The sequence below is a fragment of the Ascaphus truei genome, chromosome 18 (genome assembly GCF_040206685.1).
Source record: "Ascaphus truei isolate aAscTru1 chromosome 18, aAscTru1.hap1, whole genome shotgun sequence".
NCBI classification, from domain to species: Eukaryota; Metazoa; Chordata; class Amphibia; order Anura; family Ascaphidae; genus Ascaphus; species Ascaphus truei.
The window spans coordinates 1,627,877-1,653,292 of NC_134500.1; the positions used below are offsets into that span (position 1 = coordinate 1,627,877).

At 45.2% G+C, this 25,416-nt stretch overlaps 1 protein-coding gene across 3 annotated transcripts in view; it reads right to left on the reverse strand.

The window, feature by feature from the left end:
- Positions 1-20,485, reverse strand: part of RHCG (Rh family C glycoprotein) — a 43,003-nt gene extending 22,518 nt beyond the window's left edge. For 2 of the 3 annotated variants that reach the window (XR_012788859.1, XM_075575172.1), the window contains exons 1-2: positions 20,119-20,461; positions 6,753-6,939 (exon numbers count right to left, since the gene is read on the reverse strand). Coding sequence is in view for 2 of the 3 variants with exons in the window: in XM_075575172.1 (XP_075431287.1) it covers positions 6,753-6,939; positions 20,119-20,305 (374 nt within the window). In the remaining variant the exon portion in view is untranslated. Of the gene's footprint in view, positions 1-6,752; positions 6,940-20,118 lie in introns of all 3 variants that reach the window. The other variant, XM_075575173.1, reaches the window with a different exon arrangement.
- Between the last annotated feature and the right edge of the window lie 4,931 nt (positions 20,486-25,416).

Genomic DNA, 25,416 nt, shown 5'->3' on the forward strand with positions numbered 1-25,416 from the left:
CGTCCGTCCAGCAGCCTAGTGAAGAGGGGGGTCAGCGCTATTGTGAGCGTCCCTTAGCTACGGCCTTCCCTGCAACACTCAACTCAGGGGTGAACGGGGCCTAACTGGGGCCTAAGGGCATGCGACCTATCCCCACCCGGGGCTTCTGGGACTTGTAGTCCCACTTCGTTACATGTGGAGCCATTCCGTGATAGCTGCCGCAACTTTACCCCGATCCAACAGAGGCCTCGAGGATCACCCAGGGCGAAACAGGGCAGCTCCCCCTCACCCAGGCCAGTAGGGGGGCAACGCTACACCTATATGAGAATGATAATTATGTATACAGGTTTCCTTTTGAATACTTCTATTGAAGCAGAGAGGGGAAAAGGTTGACACTCTATAGGTAGATAAGGGGGTTGGGGGGGGGGGGTTGGGGGTCTCTTCAGTGAAGAGAGTGTGCTGGGGCAGAGGTCCCCATGCTGCAGGGAGCATGGCTATAGTCAGGTTTCAGTAGGGGCCTGGGGCTGGGCCTACTCCACTCCTATCCAGGGTTGGTCCTGGGAGGAACTGCAGGTAAAGGGGGAATTGCTGCATAAGAGAGATACTGAAAGCCTGTCCTGTCTATGCTGTGCGGTATACTGACCCTGCTGACAATAAAGCAACCATCCTGTTAAAAGTTCCTGGCGCCCTTTTCTACTTATTCTACTCCTCACTACAGCCTGGCTGGATCCACTGGAGAAGCCCTGAGACCAAAGGTAAAAATTGTCCGAGCTATATTACGCTGAAGCAGGTAGAAAACCTGTCAGAGACTGAATACGTGTACACCCTATCTTCTGCAGCCAGAGGGGGGGATAGGGGTGTTACACATCAAAGCTGGACGTCCTGTCATGTCATGCAATCTAGGATAACAATTATTGACATTGTCTGCAGTTGGGCAGGAAGTTAGGAGCAATCCATGCGGGCCGTTTTTAGTTATTTTTTTTTTACATATGATTGAATTTGGGGTCTTTGTAGCTGTACCCCATTCATTTCAGCTCTGGGGACCCCTGCTTCCGTATATACTTACCTCCATAGGGGGTGACGGTATCTCGGTGCTGTTTAACAGATCCTGCTTATGCGGGCCAATAGGAAGCCGCACCGGATGACATCATGGCTTCCGATTGGCTAGAGGGACGCGGGAGTTTTGAATCGGACATTTAGATATCCCAGCAATGCCCAGCCAGAGCATTAAGGTAAGTATTTCTGGAAGCAGGGGATCCCCAGAGCTGAAATTATTGGGGTTCAGCTCCGGATACCCCCTGCTGCAATCCTGTGTGAAAAAAACTAACATACATCACGCAGCCTTAGTCTAAGATCCTTTTCAATACATAACATTTATTTTTTTGCTCGAACCATAGTTAACTTTTTTGTAGCACGGTGACACGGTGTGCTCATTTGCATGTCATTTCCCAGAATCCAGGTAGGTAGCTGGGTGACAGTTAGAAGGGGAAGCAGGGGCAATAGGGAGAGGCAGGTCGTTTCTGAGCTGACACATCCCAATAGATTTGCCGTGTTGAGTGAAGATATTGGGAATGTTGGGGCAGAAATGGCAAGGCTGGGGGAGACTAATTCCTCTAGCAGCCGGGGGAATAGTTCCTCCAGCACAGAGGGGACTCAGGATGCTCAGATACAAAGAAAGATTGTGGTGGTAGGGGACTCCATTATTAGGAAGGTAGATAAGGCAAACTGCTGCCATGACTGCATGAACCGAACTGTTTGTTGTCTCCCGGGTGCTCGGGTTCGGCACATTGCGGATCGGGTAGACAGATTGTTGGGGGGGGGCTGGGATTGACCCGGCGGTCTTGGTACACGTTGGCACCAATGACAAAGTTTGAGAAAGATGGAGGGTCCTAAAAAATGATTACAGGGATCTAGGCCAAAAGCTTAAGGCAAGGACCTCCAAGGTAGTATTTTCTGAAATACTACCAGTGCCATGCGCTACCGCAGGGAGACAGTCAGAGATCAGGGAGGTTAATTCATGGCTAAGAAAGTGGTGCAGGAAGGAGGGGTTTGGGTTTTTAGAGCACTGGGACTCCTTTTCTGAGAGGTGCCATCTATATTCTAGGGACGTATTGCACCTCAATGAAGAGGGATCTTCTGTGCTAGGGGGGAGAATGCTAAAAAGGTTGGAGGAGATTTTAAACTAGGATGGAGGGGGGAGGGGAATGAAACAGATAATGAACTAAATGGAATAGATGAGGATACAAGGTGGTATGGAGGTAGAATGGGGGCAAGTGCAAGTTTGACAAGCATTGAGACACCCATAGTAAATACAGATAATACTAGAAAACTTCTAAAGACTAAACAAAGTGGGAGCAGAAAGGAAGGAGCAGATAAGATAATAGTACAGGCTAAAAAAAAACTTAAATGCATGCTTGCTAATGCAAGAAGCCTGACAGATAAAATGGGGGAGCTTGAATTAATAGCTGCAAGGGAGCAGTATGATATCATAGGCATTACTGAAACATGGTGGGATGAAACTCATGACTGGACAATTAATTTAGAGGGTTATTCTCTCTTTCGGAAGGATCGGCCAAATAGAAGGGGAGGTGGAGTATGTTTATATGTTAAACCGGATCTAAAACCTATTATAAGGGATGATGTCTATGAAGGGAATGATGAAAATGTAGAGACTTTGTGGATAGAAATTAGCAGTGGAGGTAAAAATATAAAGAAAATGTTTGTGGGAATATGCTATAAACCACCAAATATCTGTGAGATTGAGGAAGCTAAAATACTTTTGCAAATGGAGAAGGCATCAAAACTGGGTCATGTTTGCATAATAGGGGATTTTAATTACCCAGACAACAAAAGGGAACAGGTTTTTGGGGGTGCTTAAAGACAATTATATGACCCAAATTATTGAGGAACCAACCAGGAGAGGGGCAGTTCTGGATTTGGTCATATCAAACAATGTAGAAGTAATAATAAATATTCAAGTCCTGGAACATTTGGGTAACAGTGATCATAACATGGTCTCATTTGAAATAAATGATCAAAAAACAGATTACTTGGGTTCAACAAAGACCTTCAACTTTGGAAAGGCAGATTTGAATAAACTGAGGTCTAATCTAGTAGTAATACAATGGGATGAGGTTTTTGCAGGGAAAATGTAGAAGATAAATGGTCAGTCTTTAAAACATTGTTAGAAAAGCACACTTATCAGTGTATACCCTTGGGTAATAAGTATAAAAGAAATAAGTCAAAACCAATGTGGCTAAATAAACAGGTAGGGGAGGAAATGGACAAGAAGAGGAAGGCATTTAGATTCTTTAAGTCAGAAGGGACGGAGACATCGTATCAGAATTATAAGGAATGTAACAAAAATTGCAAAAGGGCAATCAAATTAGCAAAAATGGATAATGAAAAAAGGATTGCAATAGAAAGTAAGGTCAACCCTAAAAAATTCTTTAAGTACCTTAATAACAAAAAAATGAGAAAAGAAAATATAGGACCCTTTCAGTGTGAGATGGGTAGGCAGATTATTGGAGATAAGGAAAAAGCTGAGGTATTAAACAAATTCTTTGCCTCTGTGTTTACCAGGGAAGAATCAAGTTCAATAGTAGTGCCGCAGGAGGAAGCCACAACCTCTGTATTAATGAACAATTGGTTAACTGAGGAAGAAGTTCATAAGCGACTTGAAAAAATTAAAGTTAATAAGGCACCTGGCCCCGATGGCATACATCCAAGAGTTCTCGAGGAGTTAAGCTTAGTAATAGCAAAACCATTATATTTAATATTCAAGGACTCCATTTCCACAGGCTCAGTACCACAATATTGGCGTAAAGCAGATGTGGTGCCTATATTTAAAAAGGGAGCTAGATTCCAACCGGGAAATTACAGACCTGTAAGCCTGACTTTAATAGTAGGGAAACTACTTGAAGGTTTAATACGGGATAATATTCAGGAATACCTAATGGAAAATAAAATTATTAGTAATAGTCAGCATGGATTTATGAAGGATAGATCTTGCCAAACTAACCTTATTTGTTTCTTTGAGGAGGTAAGTAGGAATCTAGACCAGGGTAATGCAGTTGATGTGGTCTACTTAGATTTTGCAAAGGCTTTTGATACGGTTTCACACAAGAAGTTGGTGTACAAAATAAAGAAAGTTGGACTCAGTAATAATATATGCATCTGGATAAAAACTGGTTAAAGGACAGACAACAGAGGGTTGTCATAAATGGAACTTTTTCAGGTTGGGCTAAAGTCGTGAGTGGAGTACCTCAGGGATCGGTACTGGGACCCCTGCTTTTTAACTTGTTTATTAATGACCTTGAGGTTGGGATCGAGAGCAAAGTCTCCATCTTTGCTGATGATACTAAATTGTGTAAGTAATAGAATCAGAGCAGGATGTAATTTCTCTTCAGAAGGACTTGGAGAGACTGGAAACGTGGGCAGGTAAATGGCAGATGAGGTTTAATACAGATAAATGTAAGGTTATGCATTTGGGATACAAGAATAAAAAGGCGACTTACAAATTAAAAGGAGATATATTGAGGGAATCCTTGATGGAGAAGGATTTAGGAGTGCTTGTAGACAGCAGGCTTAGCAATAGTGCCCAATGTCATGCAGTAGCTGCAAAGGCAAACAAGATCTTATCTTGCATCAAACGGGCAACGGACGGAAGGGAAGTAAACATAATTATGCCCCTTTACAAAGCATTAGTGAGACCACACCTTGAATATGGAGTACAATTTTGGGCACCAATCCTCAGAAAAGACATTATGGAACTAGAGAGAGTGCAGAGAAGAACCACCAAATTAATAAAGGGGGTGGACATTCTAACTTATGAGGAGAGGCTAGCTAAATTAGATTTATTTACATTAGAAAAAAGGCGTCTAAGAGGGGATATGATAACTATATACAAATATATTCAGGGACAATACAAGGAGCTTTCAAAAGAACTATTCATCCCACGGGCAGTACAAAGGACTCGGGGCCATCCCTTAAGGTTGGAGGAAAGGAAATTTCACCAGCAACAAAGGAAAGGGTTCTTTACAGTAAGGGCAGTTACAGTGTGGAATTCATTACCCATGGAGACTGTGATGGCAGATACAATAGATTTGTTCAAAAAAAGGTTGGACATCTTTTTAGATGGGAAAGGTATACAGGATATACCAAATAAGTATACATGGGAAGGATGTTGATCCAGGGATTAATCCGATTGCCAATTCTTGAAGTCAGGAAGGAATTAATTCTTCCCCTTAATGGGGTTTTTTGTTTGCCTTCCTCTGGATCAATAAGTATAGATATAGGATACAGTATCTGTTGTCTAAATTTAGCATAGGTTGAACTTGATGGACGGAAGTCTTTTTTCAACCTCATCTACTATGTAACTATGTAACTATATGTAATCCCTTGCTGCAGTGGAAGCACTGTATGCTAGGTGATAAAGGTTGAAAGGCAGGGTTGCAGACCTGTCTAAGACATGTGAATGTGCTCACAAGTGATATTATTTATTGCACGCACAGACGCAAACGCACACACACGAGAGAAAACGTTTGTGACCCACTGTGACAGGGTGAATGAACGTCACCAGCTATATGCCTGGCAGACGTATGTGTAGGTATGCAGTGCAGCAGTGACGAGGTTAACTTTCAGCTGGGAATCTCCTGACAATTAGAGTGGTCCCAGCTGCATAATCAAGGTGTTTTAAAACCCCCAGGCTGCACACACATGGTCAAGAGATAGGACTGAAATGCTGAAGTAAGATTACTGCTATAAGGTCTGTTTTCAAAGTACATGTTTGATGAACTGTCTGTGTCCTGCATGCTGAAAAGAAGCTGTCTTGTTTTTGTATGCTGAAAAGAAGCTTTTGTTTTGTATGCTGAAAAGAAGCTGTTTTGGTTTTTTTTGTATGCTGAAAAGAAGCTGTTTTGTTTTTGTGTGCTGTATTTTTAAGGCTCAATAAAAAAGCCTTATCCAGAAACCCCGCTTATGGTTGCATGTGCCCTGCAACAGCGTTAAATATCATGAATGCTTTTTGGACAGTTCTGCATGTCTACTTATTATTTTTGTTAATGATTTCCAGCAATCCGGGTCAGTTTAAAACATAATTTGCAGCAATGTCAAAATGTCCTTTATTATGGTTTAAATAAATCATGTACTGTAAACGATACGTTCAGTTGTAAAATAAAACATATCACATCAAGAATGCTTGTTAAAAAGTTATTGATTAAACCGGACTACCCTGCAAAGCGCTGACACCAACACCAAGGTGTAATCTCACGCGACGTTACGAGCGCGGCTATCAGTGCTGTGTACAGAGTTTAGGAAGTAAAGTGTAATAAAGAGAGAATGGAATGAGTGCAGTTGTTGTTTAAATTGTGCTCGGTACTGAATGGACTTTCATTGCGCTTGGTACTGAATGGGCTTTCATTGCGCTCAGTACTGGATGGGCTTTCATTGCGCTCGGTACTGGATGGGCTTGCATTGTGCTCGGTACTGAATGGAGTTTCATTGCGCTCGGTACTGAATGGAGTTTCATTGCGCTCGGTACTGAATGGAGTTTCATTGCGCTCGGTACTGGATGGGCTTGCATTGTGCTCGGTACTGATTGGAGTTTCATTGCGCTCGGTACTGAATGGAGTTTGTTACCAAGTTGATTGGTAACAAATTATTTTTATTGGCTCCATAAAGACTATTTATTTTAATGCACAAGTAATAACACGGTATGTTTTTCTTTAAATCCATGCGTTTCCTTATACACAGTTTTAATTCCCATTTCTCACCTTTCAATACCGATTAAGATCTTCCCGTTTTGAAACGTGTGGAACCAGCCCTGCATGAGAATGGCCCACTGAACTCCAAAGGCAGCAAGCAGGAAATTGAAGCCGACACCGCCAAACCCATATCTCTGCAGGAACGTCATGAGGAACCCAAACCCAACAAATATCATCACATGGACATCTTGAAAACCTATAGGCGAAAGAAGAAGGCTTATTCATCTGAATGGAGCTCAGAGCTTCCCTGACATGAAGAGGACATATTGCAACATATTGAATAGGGACCATAGAGAAAGCCAGGTGTAAAGTAAAGTGTGACAACAGGAAACAGGAAACACATATGTTGCATTTGTACTCGCTAACCTGACAGATGACACCAGTAATAATGGATCGGTGGCAGGTTGACATATTGATTTATGGGATGCCACATGAAATTAACAAACAAAATGTTGCCCTTCGGCTTTGTCCCCGCTGGCGCTGAGCGCGCTCATGCTTGGAGAGCTCTCCAAGAGCAAGCGCTCGCGGGGGAGGTCCGGGGGAGACAATGCAGGGGAAGCTAAGCGTGCTTGTAAGTATGAAAAATGTGTTTATGTAAGCGCAGAGCACCGGTGAGTGCGCGTGCCCGCGCATATGCGGGCGCACATCGCGTGAGCGGGGACTTGCATATATATATACACACAAGTCACCTCGCCAAGCGCCGCCCGCTCAGCGAGCTCAGCGCTAGCGGGGACGCAGCCTTATAGGGACCCCAGGCGACTAGTGTCCTCGTGAGAAATCCGCACAGCATCGGGATATGGAGAGTGAGCATCACAATGTCTTGGCGTGGCGTGAACGTCAGAAGCTTTGTCTATGAGGGTCATTTGTCACGCAAGGAATCTGCATCCGGTATCTCAAGAAAAGAGGCCCATGGGACTAATTTCTCCAACCAGGGGATTATTGTACGTGTAACAGAACGGAGGCCAACCAGTAACGGTCAGTGTAACTAGTGCTACTGAGTATCCCCTTAGCAATGAGCACGACACAAACAAGGAACACAATGTTCCAGAGAAGGCTATTTCTAGCAAGCAGATGCGTCAAGAGCTTTTCAAGAAATCTGGATTTTCCTTCATACAAAACAAATGCGCTGGCGCATGGCAGGGAGCGCCGAGCACTATATGAGCACTATACGAGCACTATACGAGCACTATACGAGCACTATACGTGCACTATACGAGCACTATACGAGCACTATACGAGCACTATACGAGCACTATACGAGCACTATACGAGCACTATACGAGCACTATACGAGCACAATACGAGCACTATACGAGCACAATACGAGCACTATACGAGCACAATACGAGCACTATACGAGCACTATACGAGCACAATACGAGCACTATACGAGCACTATACGTGCACTATACGAGCACAATACGAGCACTATACGAGCACAATACGAGCACTATACGAGCACTATACGAGCACTATACGAGCACTATACGTGCACTATACGAGCACTATACGAGCACTATACGTGCACTATACGAGCACTATACGAGCACTATACGAGCACTATACGAGCACTATACGAGCACTATACGTGCACTATACGAGCACTATACGAGCACTATACGAGCACTATGCGTGCACTATACGAGCACAATACGAGCACTATACGAGCACTATACGAGCACTATACGAGCACTATACGAGCACTATACGTGCACTATACGAGCACTATACGAGCACTATACGAGCACTATACGAGCACTATACGAGCACTATACGAGCACTATACGTGCACTATACGAGCACTATACGAGCACTATACGAGCACTATGCGTGCACTATACGAGCACAATACGAGCACTATACGAGCACTATACGAGCACTATACGAGCACTATACGTGCACTATACGTGCACTATACGAGCACTATACGAGCACTATACGTGCACTATACGAGCACTATACGAGCACTATACGAGCACAATACGAGCACTATACGAGCACAATACGAGCACTATACGAGCACAATACGAGCACTATACGAGCACAATACGAGCACTATACGAGCACTATACGAGCACTATACGAGCACTATACGAGCACTATACGTGCACTATACGAGCACTATACGAGCACAATACGAGCACTATACGAGCACAATACGAGCACAATACGAGCACTATACGAGCACTATACGAGCACAATACGAGCACTATACGAGCACAATACGAGCACAATACGAGCACAATACGAGCACTATACGAGCACTATACGAGCACTATACGAGCACTATACGAGCACTATACGAGCACTATACGTGCACTATACGAGCACTATACGAGCACTATACGAGCACAATACGAGCACTATACGAGCACAATACGAGCACTATACGAGCACAATACGAGCACTATACGAGCACTATACGAGCACAATACGAGCACAATACGAGCACTATACGAGCACTATACGAGCACTATACGAGCACTATACGAGCACTATACGAGCACTATACGAGCACTATACGTGCACTATACGAGCACTATACGTGCGTGGGTATAAAGGAGGCAGTAATATATATGTCTTCCCGAGCAGCTCCCGAAATCCATGCCGGAACCGGTAGCTCTGGTACGTCCTGGATCTTTAAATCCCCTGCATTATAGAGTGTTGTGTGTCTTCCTATTGTCCCGCGTATCATAGGAGATTTAAACGGCCATTTTATTTCCCCTGGAGTGGATTGTAATGGCGCTACTTATACAGTTAAGTAGCTCAGGAACCAAGCGGGATCCCCAGAGCTGAAATTTACATGTTGCAGCTCCATAGACCGCTGGCTTCCCCTAATATAAAAAGGCGGTTGGGGGGGAGTAAAACAATAATGAGGGAGGGGAGGGATCTGCTGCTTTAGGCTATGGCCCCAGTACTCACTGTTGCACGCGCGCCTGGCAGGGTGGCGGGGCGCGCACATGTGAAAGCCGCGATGTGCGGTCTCCCCACTCTGCAAAGGGACATACGTCGAGGGGGCGTGGCCTGGACGTACCACCCTCTTCTGTGCTCTGATTGGCTGCTATTTCCTTCTCTATGATTGGCTTGGGAACTCTGCCCTATCATTGGTTGTCACGGACTCACGTGACGCTGTCGCTAGTTGTAAACACAATTTTCTTGTCTTCTGACGCACGAAGGCAGCTCTAGGGAGCAGGGCCCCATTGAGGGGCGGTTCTTGTTCCTCCATCGCACGCCGCAGCGCCCCCTGCAGCATGTACGAGGGACCTGGCCTTAAGCTCCTTTTTAAACATTTGCATCATATTGGTAATGGAACAGATTATAGGAAAGGGTCTGTTGCTTTAAGGACATGTCGCCCCTGGGGTTCTGACTTCATGACGACAGTACACTTAGTAAATGTATGTTCTACTAGCACTAATAACCCTTCAAATGTACTCATGCAAAACACAACCCATCAAGGTTAACAGAAGGTGATCTGGGATCTTAATGATGTTTGTGCTGTTACTTCTGATAATGATCAAACGCACTTAGGTTTAAAGCGGTCAGCAGTTACATATTAAACCATTAAAACAATTCACATAAATAGGGACCCTGCATAAAGGGTAAGAACAATATGTAGTATAATAGACAAAAACTGTTTTCAAAAAGTGTGTGTGTAAAGAATGCCTGATCCCAATTTAAAGCCGCAATCTCCCCCTGTCACCCATCGTCTCCCCCCCCCCCCCCCACTAATCCCCATTGTGTACAGAATAGGAATCGAGCTCCTTTCTTCTCTGGGGACCAACCTGTTCCTCGGATACCTACTAGTGAAGTTACTAGTACTGTATTACTTTTGAAAGAGGTTTAAATGGCCGTCTAAGAAGAAGTTGCAACTTCCTATTTCCCCTGAAGGGAGATTTAATCCCAGAAACTTCCCAGGTAAGTTTCTCCGGAATTGTGGTGTCAAATGTAAAAAAAAATAGGGAAAAAAACCAGTAGGGGAAATGATTGGTTTAATAACTCTAAGTCATAGTTATTCCCATATAAAGTTATTTAGCTATTCTATGCATGCGAAATCATTGGTAATAAGCACCGTACACATTTCTCAGGTAACCCGAATCCTACTCATTGTGAAAAATGTCAACACCATTTATTGCTCACGCTGCGAAACCTTGTGAAGTGTTTACATATGAAATAAAACCTCTACCTAACCAAGAAACTATCTGAAATAAAATAGGAATACATCTCCGCAGAATGCGGAAAAACAGGAAAGACAAATGGTAAAAACCAGAACAGAGCTGGGACTGGTACCGGAAAGGTATGGTCAGCGGGAGGAAACGTGCGCAGTTAAAGTGATAAAGCGAGGAGAAATTAGCGTATTCATGATTGTCCATCATGAGAATAAACATACAGTATTGTCGCTTCTAGAGATGAGATGCCAGGATATGTTCTGCGCTATTAAACGCCCTTAAGCTCCGAGCCCAGGGGCGCAGCTATATCCCGGGCAAAGTCCGGGGGCCCGCGCTCTTGGGGGGGCCGCTGTCGTGCCCCCCCCCTGTCGGCGGTCCATCTCTCTTCAGATAGAGACAGGCGCAGGGAGATGGTATGCGGCGGCGGGCCCCCGGTGCTAGACAGAATAGGCCGGCAGAGGAATTAGCAGTTGTTACACAGGCAGAGCAGGACAGCAGGGGAGGAGCGCCCTCTAGCAGCAGACACCGGAAGCAAGAAAGACACAAGAAGACTTCCGGGATGGACAACTAGAGGGCGCTCCTCCCCTGCCGTCCTGCTCTGCCTCTGTAACCACTGCTAATTCCTCCGCCGGCCTATCCTCTATTTAGCACCAGGGGCCCGCCGCTTCCGCCGCATACCATCTCCCCCCGCCTGTCTCTATTACCCCCCACAGGTAGGCATGGAGGAGGAGGAAGGAGAGAGATGATAATGATGGGGGGGAGAGGTGATGATGAGGGGGAGACCTGGTGATGATGATGAGGGGGAAGGGATGATGATGATCATGATGAGGAGGAAGAGCTGATGAGGAAAAGGGGGAGAGCTGGTGATGGTGATGATGATGAGGGGAGAGCTGAGGAGGAGAAGGGGACAAATGAGGAGGGAGAGAGATAGGAGGAGGGGGAGAGATAGTGAGGAGGAGGGGGGAGCTGGGGAGAAGGGGGAGAGATGAGGAGAAGGGGGAAAGCTGAGGAGGAGAAATGAGGAGGAGGGGGAAAGTGGAGGAGAGATGAGGAGGAGGGGGAGAGATGAGGAGGAGGGAGAGAGATGAGGAGGAGGGGGAAAGCAGAGGAGGAGAGATGATTAGGGGGAGATGAGGAGGGGGAGATGAGGAGGAGGGGGAAAGATGAGGAGGAGGGGGAAAGCGGAGGAGGAGAGATGATTAGGGGGAGATGAGGAGGGGGAGATGAGGAGGAGGGGGAGAGATGATTATGAGGGATTATGAGGAGGAGAGATGAGAGAGAGGATCAGGGAGAGGATGGGGGAGGGAGAAAAAATTTGCAGTCAATATTAATATTAATGGGGCCCTGAATTTTTTGTACCCGGGGGCCCGCGCATGTCTAGCTTCGCCCCTGTCTGAACCCGTCTTTCACCTCATTACAAATATTTCAGCTCCATTCATTTGCGTAAAGCTGGAAGATTCCCGAGCCTGGAGAAACCGGCTTCACAGCAAATCGAATAGTGGTTAAGGTAATAGATACATTTACCCCATAAAACAGGAAGGCACATCAGCTTTCATTGATTCGAATTCTCTCCCTGGGGTCAGCAATCCTGCTTCATAACAAAAAGAGCTTAATATGAGGACTATACAAAGACATGTTTAATATAAGGGAAGGTGCCGCAAGATCAACAGAAATGAAGTGGTGTCCTGTTAATTTGGATGGAGTCACAGGGCTGTGAGAATAGAGTCATTTTATAGATACTGTTTAACGCAATACAATATGCATTGTATCACCAGCTAAAAGTGTAGGCCATCTAAGCGCTGTTCTCATGGACACAGCCAAGCACTGCTCTCATGGACACAGCCAAGCGCTGTTCTCATGGACACAGCCAAGCACTGCTCTCATGGACACAGCCAAGCGCTGTTCTCATGGACACAGCCAAGCGCTGTTCTCATGGACACAGCCAAGCACTGCTCGCATGGACACAGCCAAGCGCTGTTCTCATGGACACAGCCAAGCGCTGCTCTCATGGACACAGCCAAGCGCTGTTCTCATGGACACAGCCAAGCACTGCTCTCATGGACACAGCCAAGCGCTGCTCTCATGGACACAGCCAAGCACTGCTATCATGGACACAGCCAAGCACTGCTCGCATGGACACAGCCAAGCGCTGTTCTTATGGAGACATCCAAGCGCTGATCTCATGGACACATCTAAGTGCTGTTCTCATGGATACAGCCAAGCGCTGTTCTCATGGACACAGCCAAGCGCTGTTCTCATGGAGACATCCAAGCACTGTTCTCATGGACACATCCAAGCACTGTTCTCATGGATACAGCCAAGCGCTGTTCTCATGGACACAGCAAAGCGCTGTTCTCATGGACACAGCCAAGCGCTGTTCTCATGGACACAGCCAAGCACTGTTCTCATGGACACATCCAAGCACTGTTCTCATGGACACATCCAAGCGCTGTTCTCATGGACACAGCCAAGCACTGTTCTCATGGACACAGCCAAGCGCTGCTCTCATGGACACATCCAAGTGCTGTTCTCATGGAGACATGCAAGCGCTGTTCTCATGGACACAGCCAAGCGCTGATCTCATGGAGACATCCAAGCGCTGTTCTCATGGACACATCCAAGCGCTGTTCTCATGGACACAGCCAAGCGCTGATCTCATGGAGACATCCAAGCGCTGTTCTCATGGACACATCCAAGCGCTGTTCTCATGGACACAGCCAAGCGCTGATCTCATGGAGACATCCAAGCGCTGTTCTCATGGACACATCCAAGCGCTGTTCTCATGGACGCATGCAAGCGCTGTTCTCATGGACACAGCCAAGCGCTGTTCTCATGGACACATCCAAGCGCTGTTCTCATGGACACAGCCAAGCGCTGTTCTCATGGACACAGCCAAGCGCTGTTCTCATGGACACATCCAAGCGCTGTTCTCATGGATACATGCAAGCGCTGTTCTCATGGACGCATCCAAGTGCTGTTCTCATGGACGCATCCAAGCCTGAAGCAAATGTCAGCCCATCAAAGTGATTACAAAACAGTTTGTAGTAAAGAAGATTAAGCATTCTTATAATGCGATTGCATTCATGCCACCCTGACACTTTCCATACCTGCAATTCCAGTTTGCATTTCTGTCTTATGTAAATGTAAATTCAAAAGGTATTGAATATACCTGTGCCAGGTAAAGAGAGGATATCGCATTTCAGCGAAAGTCTGTGTTTGTTTCATCACAGAACATAAATCTTCTGGAATTGTGGGTTCTGTCTGGAAGACTGCGTGATGAATTGCAAAAAAGTTTGCATTGTAAGCCCCTGCAGCAGTGCATTGTAAGCCCCTGCAGCAGTGCATTGTAAGCCCCTGCAGCAGTGCATTGTAAGCCCCTGCAGCAGTGCATTGGCCAAGTAAGGTTAATGGTGTCATCAGTGCTATGAACAGAACATAATTCAGAGTCACAGGGATAACACCGGTCACGGATTGAAGCAAAAGAGTTTTACTGCAGAATAATAAGCAAATACATCAAAACTTGATCATGAATACTGCAGTTCAGGAAAGGCGTAGAGATGTGTGTAATATGATTCAAATTGTGTTCATCACAACTCTGCACTGCGGTCTCTTTGTGCGGTTGGATACCACTTTTAAGCTACAACATGTAGATTCATAGAACCCTATATGAGATAGGAGTCACTTGCTCGGGTGGCAGGCGGCTTCTCCAAAAATACGTGGACACAATGGTGAAAGGTGCGATGCGCTTTAAACACACACACTCCTCTCACCGCTCCATGCAGTTTCCTCCTCCTTGGCCCCACCCCCAGGAACCCGACACCTCCTCCTGATTGACTGCTGCTGGGTAATGCAGCCAATCAAGATGAAGGAAGTTGCCCAGCCCCCTAACAGCCAAGCTCAGAAAAAATTACACCCAAGCCGATCAGGTCACTAAGTCCAGAGAGGTAATACCAGTATACACATAGATGTCCAGAGAGGTAATACCAGTATACACATAGATGTCCAGAGAGGTAATACCAGTATACACATAGATGTCCAGAGAGGTAATACCAGTATACACATAGATGTCCAGAGAGGTAATACCAGTATACACATAGATGTCCAGAGAGGTAATACCAGTATACACATAGATGTCCAGAGAGGTAATACCGGACACATTAATGTCAAGTATTACCTCTCATTCTTTTAATGGACGGAGTGTCCAGATACAGGACAGTCCAGTTCAATACTGGACACCTGGCAACCCTAGCACTTGGTCCATTTATTCTATATATTTTTCATACCAAGGTGCCTACTGATCAACACACAAAAAGGTTTGTTGTGACACACTGCACTAGTTTCTGTAATAAGTGCATTGATGCTCTTACATCTGGCATGGATTGTAAATCAAGGACGTTTATCAACAGATAAGGTGTTTTGTTAACTCATGTTAGCAAATGGAAATGATTGCCTGGAACAGACGAGTTATGTAGGAGACAGTTCACATGCTGTTTAAAAAAAACAATCCAGTTATCAAATGCAAATGGAACCAGTATGGACTGGAACTGATCTGATACAGATTACATGGTAAGTGGCTTGTCCTAATTACAAACCAAGTCCAGATTATGAATTCAATTAATTAATTCAATATCTCTCTTATCTCTCTTATCTCTCTCTCTCTCTCTCTCTGATGCTGGAGCAAAGTAAACATTTGACTCAAAGAAGTGCTAATTTTTAATTTATTTTTACAAATTTGCCTTGATCCATAAAGCCCTTACTAAGTCTAAAGCTGGTTAGACTCAATCTCTCCTGTTTACCTCCTATGTGTAATGTATTCTGCAGGGTTCACTGTGCAGCAGCCAAGCATTTCTCAATTACATTCTGCACTTGTCTCAGCGCCTTTAATGAAGGGTTGTTCCACGGCGCCCCCCTCTCTCCCGCAGGACACATGCCGGGCTGCAGCACTCACCTGGAACACTCCGTGTTACCTGTATAGTACATTCTCATAACAAATAACTGACCGTGGGGTGCGAAAGAAGAATGAGATCTGAATAAAGACAAGTAATACAGCACAATTGTTGGACATTTATGGGTTTTGGTCTAGGTTGGAACACTATGTAGCCGACCTTCAAGAATGAGATTATAGTGAACAGAACTTTCCAAACCGCGTATGTTTCTTCAGGTGTCATTTTGTATATGGCCCATACGGCTATGAGAACTTTAAACTGCATTTAGGGGGCCAAAGACTCAACAAGTGGTGAAATACGACTGCAATAGAAACAGCACCTGGATTAAGAAAAACACCCATTGAAAACAACTGGTTTTATTGGCTTGGATACATTTATTTGCTTGCATCATGTGGCAGCTACAAGACTCTTACTCCCTTTCATGGAACATCTTTTGCTGCGAGATCAGTAAAGTTTTCAATGGACAGATATTTCTGGGTATCTGATTTGAGTTGTAATAATAATTAAGGGGTTAAATATGGGTGATGGATGACTTGTTTATCGAAATTGAAATACTTCATTGACAAACACTAACCAATTCAGAGACAACAACAAAAAGTGCTTAGTTTCCATAGAAACAAAAAGCAGGAGAATCGTTGCTTTATCTGTGGTTACATTTGCTTAGGGAAAACAAGTAAATTGCTAAATTCTTTAGAAAATGTTAAGTTAGCTATTGCACCTTTAAAATGCATTCCAAACAATCAAAACAGGTGCATGTTTTGTACCGGGTTTCCTCCTGTAATGTTTACAAAAAGTAATTGTTGGAATGAAAGGTTGATCGCCCGATGACATACATTTAAAAACAAATACATGGTGTGAGTGACAGCTGCCTGATCCAAGAATAAGCAGCCAGAAGGGAAATAAGCAATGGTACAAAACCAGCACCAGACAAAGTGATCCATTGCGTGATTTTACCCCTACATACGCGCACCCGTGCCAAATAGCATATTATCCTTTAAATGCCCAACCCCGAGCTATTCATATAGCACCCACACTGTAATAAGCACTTTAGAAAAGATAATACAATGCAGGGAGTTGTAATACAATAACTGCAATAAAGACAATCAGACAATAGGTGGAAATCCATGCCCCGGAGATCTTGTAATCTTTGAAGTATTTTTTAGCTTTAACAATTTGCCATGCACTTTGAGGTATATTTACAGATTTAAGGGCCGGTATCAAATTCCAAACTTCAGTGGACATTTGAAGAGAGAAAGGTAACATATTTGAACATGTGAGTAAGCGCAGGGCAAGTGCAAGAAACGTAGTGGCAACATTCAACAAAGTGGGGCAGTTAGCACCATGACTGATACTTTTCAGCTCATACATCGACCGTGACCCCCTGCAGGCGCACCTACCAGAATGCCCTCCTACTGTCTCTGTACGTCCTACCTACCTACCAATTAGATTGTAAGCTCTTTGGAGCAGGGACTCCTTTACGTTTATGTCTGAAGCACTTCTCCCCTTTATGTATTATTTGTATTATGTGTTATTTATACGATTGTCATGTTGTCACGGCTGTGACGCGCTATGTACATTAATGGTGCTATATAAATACAGACACATACATTATCTTCATTACACCTAGTTTCACAGAACCCTCTTTGGCAAGTTTTAGTCATCGTTATATAGAGGGGGGTTAGGTGTGTTGGGAGGGGGAGGGGGGTTAGGTGTGTTGGGAGGGGGGAGAGGTGTGTTGGGAGGGGGTGGGGGGGGAGAGGTTGTGGATGATGGGGTTAGGTGTGTTGGGAGGGGGAGGGGGAGAGGTGTGTTGGGAGGGGGAGGGGGGTTAGGTGTGTTGGAAGGGGGAGAGGTGTGTTGGAAGGGGGAGAAGTTGTGGATGATGGGGTTAGGTGTGTTGGGAGGGGGAGGGGGGTTAGGTGTATTGGGAGGGGGGTTAGGTGTGTTGGGATTGGGAGGGGGGTTAGGTGTGTTGGGAGGGGGGTTAGGTGTGTTGGGAGGGGGGTTAGGTGTGTTGGGAGGGGGAGGGGGGTTAGGTGTGTTGGGAGGGGGAGGGGGGTTAGGTGTGTTGGGAGGGGGAGGGGGGAGAGGTTGTGGATGATGGGGTTAGGTGTTCCAAGTTGGGAGGTAGAGCACCTGGTGAGGAAGTTGCATGTTTTAAATGTTAGTAAGGCATCAGCACGCCGTGTCACCCTGCCCGCTATGGCATACAGTGGCCAGATCGTTAGGATAAGGTGAGGTTTTAAGTTTATTAACACCTTGAAATAATGCATGTCTTAATGACCATCTTGGTTAGCAGGGAGTTTGTCATTTCAAGCTTTCACCTGAGAAAACAGTGAAATATTCCAATTTAAAAATGTCAAATATATCCATATGATTTAAATAATACTATTTTATTGGTATCTCAGGTGTGTTCTCAGATATCTTGACAGTTTTTCGTAGCTGTGCGAGGTGAGATCTCTGGCTGTTGTTTTCCAGGTTATCTGTAAACTTGCAGCTTAATGAATGTCCAGTAAAAATGATATTTTGTGAGTTTGCCTCATTGCATAGAAAATGTGCAATTTGCACATTCAGCATCAAATCGGCAATAAATGCCCTCGCAGCACGGTTTCAGGAAAGATACTGGACTGAATATAGCAGAATTGAAAGAAGCGGTGAGAGATCGTAAGACATGGAGCACACTGACCCATAGAGAGGCCGAGAGTCGTACGCGACTGGACGGATAAGGAATAAGGAAGAAGCATGGTTTAGACATACTGTACAATAATGAATGCCCAGAATTCATTATCAGGGTTTAGTAAATTGGCCACTAAGTATCAAACAAAAACTCCATTAAAAGGTAATAGCATTATTATTCTTTGGCACATTTTGTGCCCAAAAATGTCACCAGATTTTTACCAAAACAGTGAAACTTTGACAAATATAAACTAAACAGCTCTTCGTGAATTTATAACTCTCCAAGGGCCTCATGCAGAGAGCATCGTTATTTCAAAACTCGCCATTTTTTGTTCAATTTCCTTCAGAAAACGGCATAAAATGGCGAGTTGCGAAAAACGCGCCATTTTTTTTTTCTATTTTTAAAACTCGCCTCGCGGCTGGCGAGAACCTCCATCGCGCCATTTTTAAAACTCTCCGAATGCAGAGAGGTGCGAACGGCAAGTAGCGGCTGTTCGCGCCAAAAAAAGGCGCGATTCTCGCATTTTTGCCGCGCCACGAAAATATGGCAAGATGGCGCTCGCCGCCTATAGTAAAGGGGAAAAAAAAGGCGCGAATTTGTTTTTACACGTTTCTGAAGCGCGCATCTCGCCAATTTAAACTCGCCACACGCATCCATGTTAAACATAGCAGAATTCGCACTTTTCTGCATATGGAGAATAAAACTCTCCAAAAAAGCTATTTTTTATGAAATTCGCCATTTTTAAAATTCTATGCTCTCTGCATGAGGCCCCAAGTGTCTGAATCACAATTCTGAACTTTTGAAACTTACTTACCCCAAGATGTTATACTGGTTACACCGGTTCCCTTAGCTAGTCTTACTAGCTCCTCCAAAATTCCCCACTCAGAACAGTTTGCATTTCTGAATAATCTATACATATATTGTCTGTCGATACAGATTAATCATCACTTTCACACATTTTTTATCACCAGTGGTTTATTAGACTACAATGGAACAAGTAACTTATACAAGGCATTCAATTATATTTTATTCTGCATGCCTGATTTGGGTCTTTAGATGTTGAAATGTTCCTCCCTTATACTACAAGGCACTGAACACACTACTGCTGTGCTTTCCAACCTTTTTTGGTTAAGAAACTCCAAGTAAAATTCTGAGGAACCCCCAACCATTTCTAATACCAACTCTGATGCATTGTAAATTCTTCTCTAATTGATACAATTTTCAATTGGCCAGAAAATTGCAGGGAACCCTTTAGAAATGCACGGGGAACCCAAGGGTTTTTAAGAACCCTTGTTCAAAAACACTGCACTACTGGCATAATAAAACAATACACTGTTTCTAACAGCTGTATGCCGTACATTGAGAAATACAGATGCAACAATAGACATTTTGAAGTATTTTTTTCTAACAATCTTTTCCTTATGTTACAATGTTAACATTGCGATGGTTGCATAGATTATTTATGCATAGATGTGTTTCTTTTAAATTATATATACATTAATTTAATTGTTTTTATGCACCGCTTATACCACTAAAAATCGGTACAATTTCAATGAGAAAAGATTGGAGAAACGAATGACACTTACTTGGAAACCTGTAGTAAAAGTCATTCTCAATATTACTGGAAATGTTGTGTGCCTTCATGAACTCTTCCCAATGGGGATCAGCTTCCTCATCATAACGAACGAAGATTCCAAACAAGATAATCATGGCGACCTCCCAAAGGAAGCACATCAGCGGCAGTTTCCATCGCATAAAGGTGTTTTTTAACATTTTAGGTGCTTATTATTTCTTAAAACAGCATAAACTGAACACTAAGTGAAGAAACGCTGGCGATGTGCGACTTGCCTTGTTATAAGTATCTTCAGTATAAAGGAAGAGTGTGCGAAGCTCTTAATGATGTCTGAAAAGATGTTCATATATAGCTGAATTTTCAGGGTGTGACCCCTCTAGGTATTCATCATCCGAAAGCCACACACCTTCCCTAACAGAAGGGAGGAGATTCAGAAGAAGGATGTTTAAGAGCTTATGTAAGATTGGTTAACCGGTGTTAAGCCTGCACTTCCCTGGTTGTAAACACACAGAAGGTGGTTATAAGTGAGAGACAAGGACTGAGAAAGCCGACAGGTGACCTGTGCTGCGGGACATACTTTACCTTTTAAAAGCCATAGATCAAGTTTAGACAATTCAGTGCAATGCACCTGTCTGAATATTAAGCAGCACACCTTTAATGTGCCCAATGGGAGTAATCGGGCACATTTTAAGATTGAATTAAATATCTTGGTGGGGTCACCTGCTCTTGGCTACAACAGCCCCCCAAAGAAAATATTTTAGAAAAATCATATCAAAAAAAAAAGTATATATAAATATACTTCAGGATATGTAAGGAAAATTGTAACAAATCTTTAATTGTAGAAACCTTTTTCTTCTCGCTAAACATTTGACTAAAAACTGTTTTTTTGGTCTGTGATTCCTTTTTCACTAAAGAGTTTTATTTTTAAGAAAAAGTATATCTTTCCCTTTAAAGCACTCAATAGTTTTCTTGCCTTTTACACTGAATTATTCACACTAGGGGCCTCATGCAGAGAGCAGCGCTATGCAGAATTGGAGAGGGGGAAATTTTTTACCTTTTTTGGAGAGTTTTTATGTCCATATGCAGAAAGGGCAGAAAACTGCCTTTCTGCATATGGAGAGTTTCAACCAGCGCTATGAGCGCTATAAGCGCTGTTGAAACTACTGGGGGAAAAATCGCGTTTTTTTTTTTCCCCTCTCCACCGGCCGCGGAGCGCCAGCTGCTTGGTGGAGAGGGTAAATGTTGAAAATCGCGCCATTTTTTGCCGCGAACAGCCACTAGATGGCGATCGCGGCTCTCTGCATACGGCAGAGAAAAAAACTGGAGAGAATTTAAACTCTCCAGGCGCGCGGCGAATTTGAAGGGGAAAAAAAAAAAATGGCGCTTTTTTTTAAACTTGCCGGTTTCTGCCTTTCTGAAGGCAGAATCCGCCAATTAATGCCGCTTTCACTTTTTGCGCTGCTCTCTGCATGAGGCCCTAAATATTCTGAAAAGCTCATTTCCTGTTTATTTGCTTATTCTCAATAAAAATGCTTAACTGAGATTTTATCAAAAAAATGGAAGGCCCCCAACAAAGTGAACCCCACATTCTTGTTCTAAAACAGGGCTGGGCCACTCCAGTCATTAAGTACCACCTAAACAGGCCAGGTTTTAGGGATATCCCAGATTCAGCACTGGTGGGTTAATCCGTGGCTCAGGAATTTTGATTGAGCCACCTGTGCCAAAGCAGCGATATCCTTAATACCTGGCCTGTAGGGGGCACTAGCGGACGGAAGTAGCCCCGCCCTGTTCTGGTAAGTGATTGTCGCTGGAATTCTGTTTGGCCTGTAAATTACAGGTCTCAGAGCTGCTGTGATTGACAGGTCATTATTAGTTGCTAATGGTACCTAAAGAAACCCTCAGTTACAATCTCCCACGATATTTAGCCGCAGGCGCCAGAAACTTTCAGTCAATACAAGAAATTGTTAGAAAGTTGGATAACTCTTTGCGCTTGTTCCGGGGAATAAGGGAGGACGCGTCACTGCTGCTCTGGGTTCCGCGTGTGTTCGGTTTGCCGGAAAACGATTGGTTTTGATTTTGGATTTTAACACTTTTTTTTTTTTAATAAGCAGGATTTCCTCCCAAAAACTTTCCTGAACGTTTCACAAAAGTTAATGTTTTTTTTTTATTCTCAAATGCAAATAACCTCCCAGTTTATAAAACAAAACATGAAATATAAAACACAGCAATGAATGGGATGCAGAGAGTCCAACTCCAGTCCTCAAGGGCCACTAACAGTCCAGGTTTTAAGCCTGTCCTGTTATTAGCACCGGTGAACCAAACATTTTGTCTGAACCAGTTATGCCTCAGCCGGGGTATCTGAGGCTATTTTGGCATTTGCTGTGCTCTGTTTTTCTCTCCACGTGGAAACCTTCCCTTTCCCCTTTAATATCTACATCAATACAATCCACACAATGATACGTAATTAGCTACGTTGCTGATCGATCCGATCTCCTGTGATTGATCGGCGAAGATTCGGCTCGGGGGTTCACTAAATGGCTGTCAGTGCAGCAGAAGAGGACCAAAGATGCAAAGTTCTGTCGGGAAGATCATGTGACCAAGGTAAGGAAAAGGTCCAGGCACACAGTCTTTGCACAAAAAGCAATATTTGGATTTTTTGCTGGATTAAATATTGTTTTTTGTACAAAGACCGTGTGCCTGGACCTTTCTCCTTACCTGTGTGATTCCCTGGGGACGTGGCAGGACGATCCCCCTGGGGACGTGGCAGGACGATCCCCCTGGGGACGTGGCAGGACGATCCCCCTGGGGACGTGGCAGGACGATCCCCCTGGGGACGTGGCAGGACGATCCCCCTGGGGACGTGGCAGGACGATCCCCCTGGGGACGTGGCAGGACGATCCCCCTGGGCCCGCGGGCAGGACGATCCCCCTGGGGACGTGGCAGGACGATCCCTCTGGGGACGTGGCAGGACGATCCCCCTGCGCCCGTGGGCAGGACGATCCCCCTGGGGACGTGGCAGGACGATCCCCCTGGGGACGTGGCAGGACGATCCCCCTGAGGACGTGGCAGGACGATCCCCCTGGGGACGTGGCCGGACGATCCCCCTGGGGACGTGGCAGGACGATCCCCCTGGGGACGTGGCAGGACGATCCCCCTGGGGACGTGGCAGGACGATCCCCCTGGGGACGTGGCAGGACGATCCCCCTGGGGACGTGGCAGAACGATCCCCCTGGGGACGTAGCAGGACGATCCCCCTGGGGACGTGGCAGAACGATCCCCCTGGGGACGTGGCAGGACGATCCCCCTGGGGACGTGGCAGGACGATCCCCCTGGGGACGTGACAGGACGGTCCCCCTGGGGACTTGGCAGGACGATCCCCCTGCGCCTGCGGGGCAGGCGATCCCCCTGGGGACGTGGCAGGGCGATCCCCCTGGGGACGTGGCAGTACGATCCCCCTGGGCCCGTGGCAGGACGATCCCCCTGGGGACGTGGCAGGACGATCCCCCTGGGCCCGCGGGCACCGGCAGGTTATTTCTTTATTGATGTATTGATTGTGTGCCAGATCATCCTTCTCCTATTGAAGATCATGTGACAAGGCAGTCACTAGATACAATTGGTGCACTGCTAGAGAGAGGGCAGGGCCCAAAAAGGGGTTTGTCAGAGCCTGTTTCAGAAGAGGAAGGGAGTGTGACTTTGTAAGTGGTTGCTATAGAAGCCAAAAATGCTTGTTACATTACAATACATTAAAAATTTAATTCAGAGTTGTTTTTTTGTTGTTTTAATTAAATGCTACAAGTATTTTCTCATATTACAGAACTGATTTATTTTTTAAACACACATGTAGGATATTGCTAGGTCTGCAGCTTTCAATCAGAGGTTACAGAATAAGAAGGGTACATTAATACTTGGCAGCATGGGAAGACAGGTGCTGATATTGGAACAAAATATACATCACAGTTGTTAAGATTTATACATCCATGGGGGGCACTCTTGGGTTTTTCGGTATTTGGTTCTGTGTTCGGATATCACAGAACGTACAAATAGCTTAGAACCTTATTTGTTTGTTGAAATTCTCCCAGGTGTAAATAAACCAATTGGTTGAATTATGAAGGTGGGCTGACAATCTCTCGAGATAAGCTGTGTCCCATATTTTATTGCAAACACATTGGAAGGGAGGAGGGGTCTTGCGCTTCCAAAAACCGGCTATGGAGCAACGTGTAGTGTTAAAAATGTGCGTGATTGATTTAGATCAGGGGTAAGCAAACATTTGTTGCTGCGCCCCCCTGCCTGCTCTCCTTCGTTCATGGCCCCCCCCTTTACCTCGGTGTGGCATCAAATGACGCCGCGGGGTCATGTGACATCACGTGACCCGCAGTGTCATTTGACGTCACGCTCCCCAGTTTACGCACGTCTGATTTAGATTCTTTGAGTTGGGCCCAAAACCAAGAGAAGGGGGTCTCTGGAAATACGAAGACCAATCCATATCTTCTACTAAACTGAGAATTTTGTCCCATGGGGGTTTAATCTTGGGGCATTCCCACCAGATATGTAGCATAGAGCCCGGCTTGCCGCATTCCTAGGATGATCAATCATCCCGGTGTAGCCAGGATACTCCCATTTTTTTTATGTTTGTCCTGGGTCCCGACTTTTTTTGTAGATGTCCCGGTTTTTAATTGCTTGCAGACTGCGCATGCGCACGAGCCATGAGTGCCGATCACGCATGCGCACGAGCCATGAGTGCCAATCACGCATGCGCACGAGCCATGAGTGCCGTTCACGCATGCGCACGAGCTATGAGTGCCGACCACACATGCGCACGAGCCACGAGTGCCGATCACGCATGCGCACGAGCTACGAGTGCCGACCACACATGCGCACGAGCCACGAGTGCCGACCACACATACGCACAAGCCGCAAGTGCTGATCACAGCGCATTCACAGCCGGCACATGCGCGGCCTCTTGCACATGTGTGATTGGTGCTCACCGTTTGCGCAGACGCAAAATTTGTCCCGGGAACAATATGGTCACCATACGCATTCCCGCCAACATAAAGGAGGAAGGACGGCAGGACAGATTATGTGCAACTTGGCAGGGGGGAAATACCACCGATATAGAATTTTGAACACATTTTCATGTTACAACTCATGTAGAGTTCTTGACTGGTGCTTTCCAAATGTCTTGCCAATCATTTTTACCTAGGGGAAGGTTTGGATCTTTTTCCCATGCTGGCATATTTTTTATCCTGTTTAAATTACCCTGCAAGAGGGTGCATTGCATGATACAGTGCCAAGGTTACACCCTTCGTTAGGA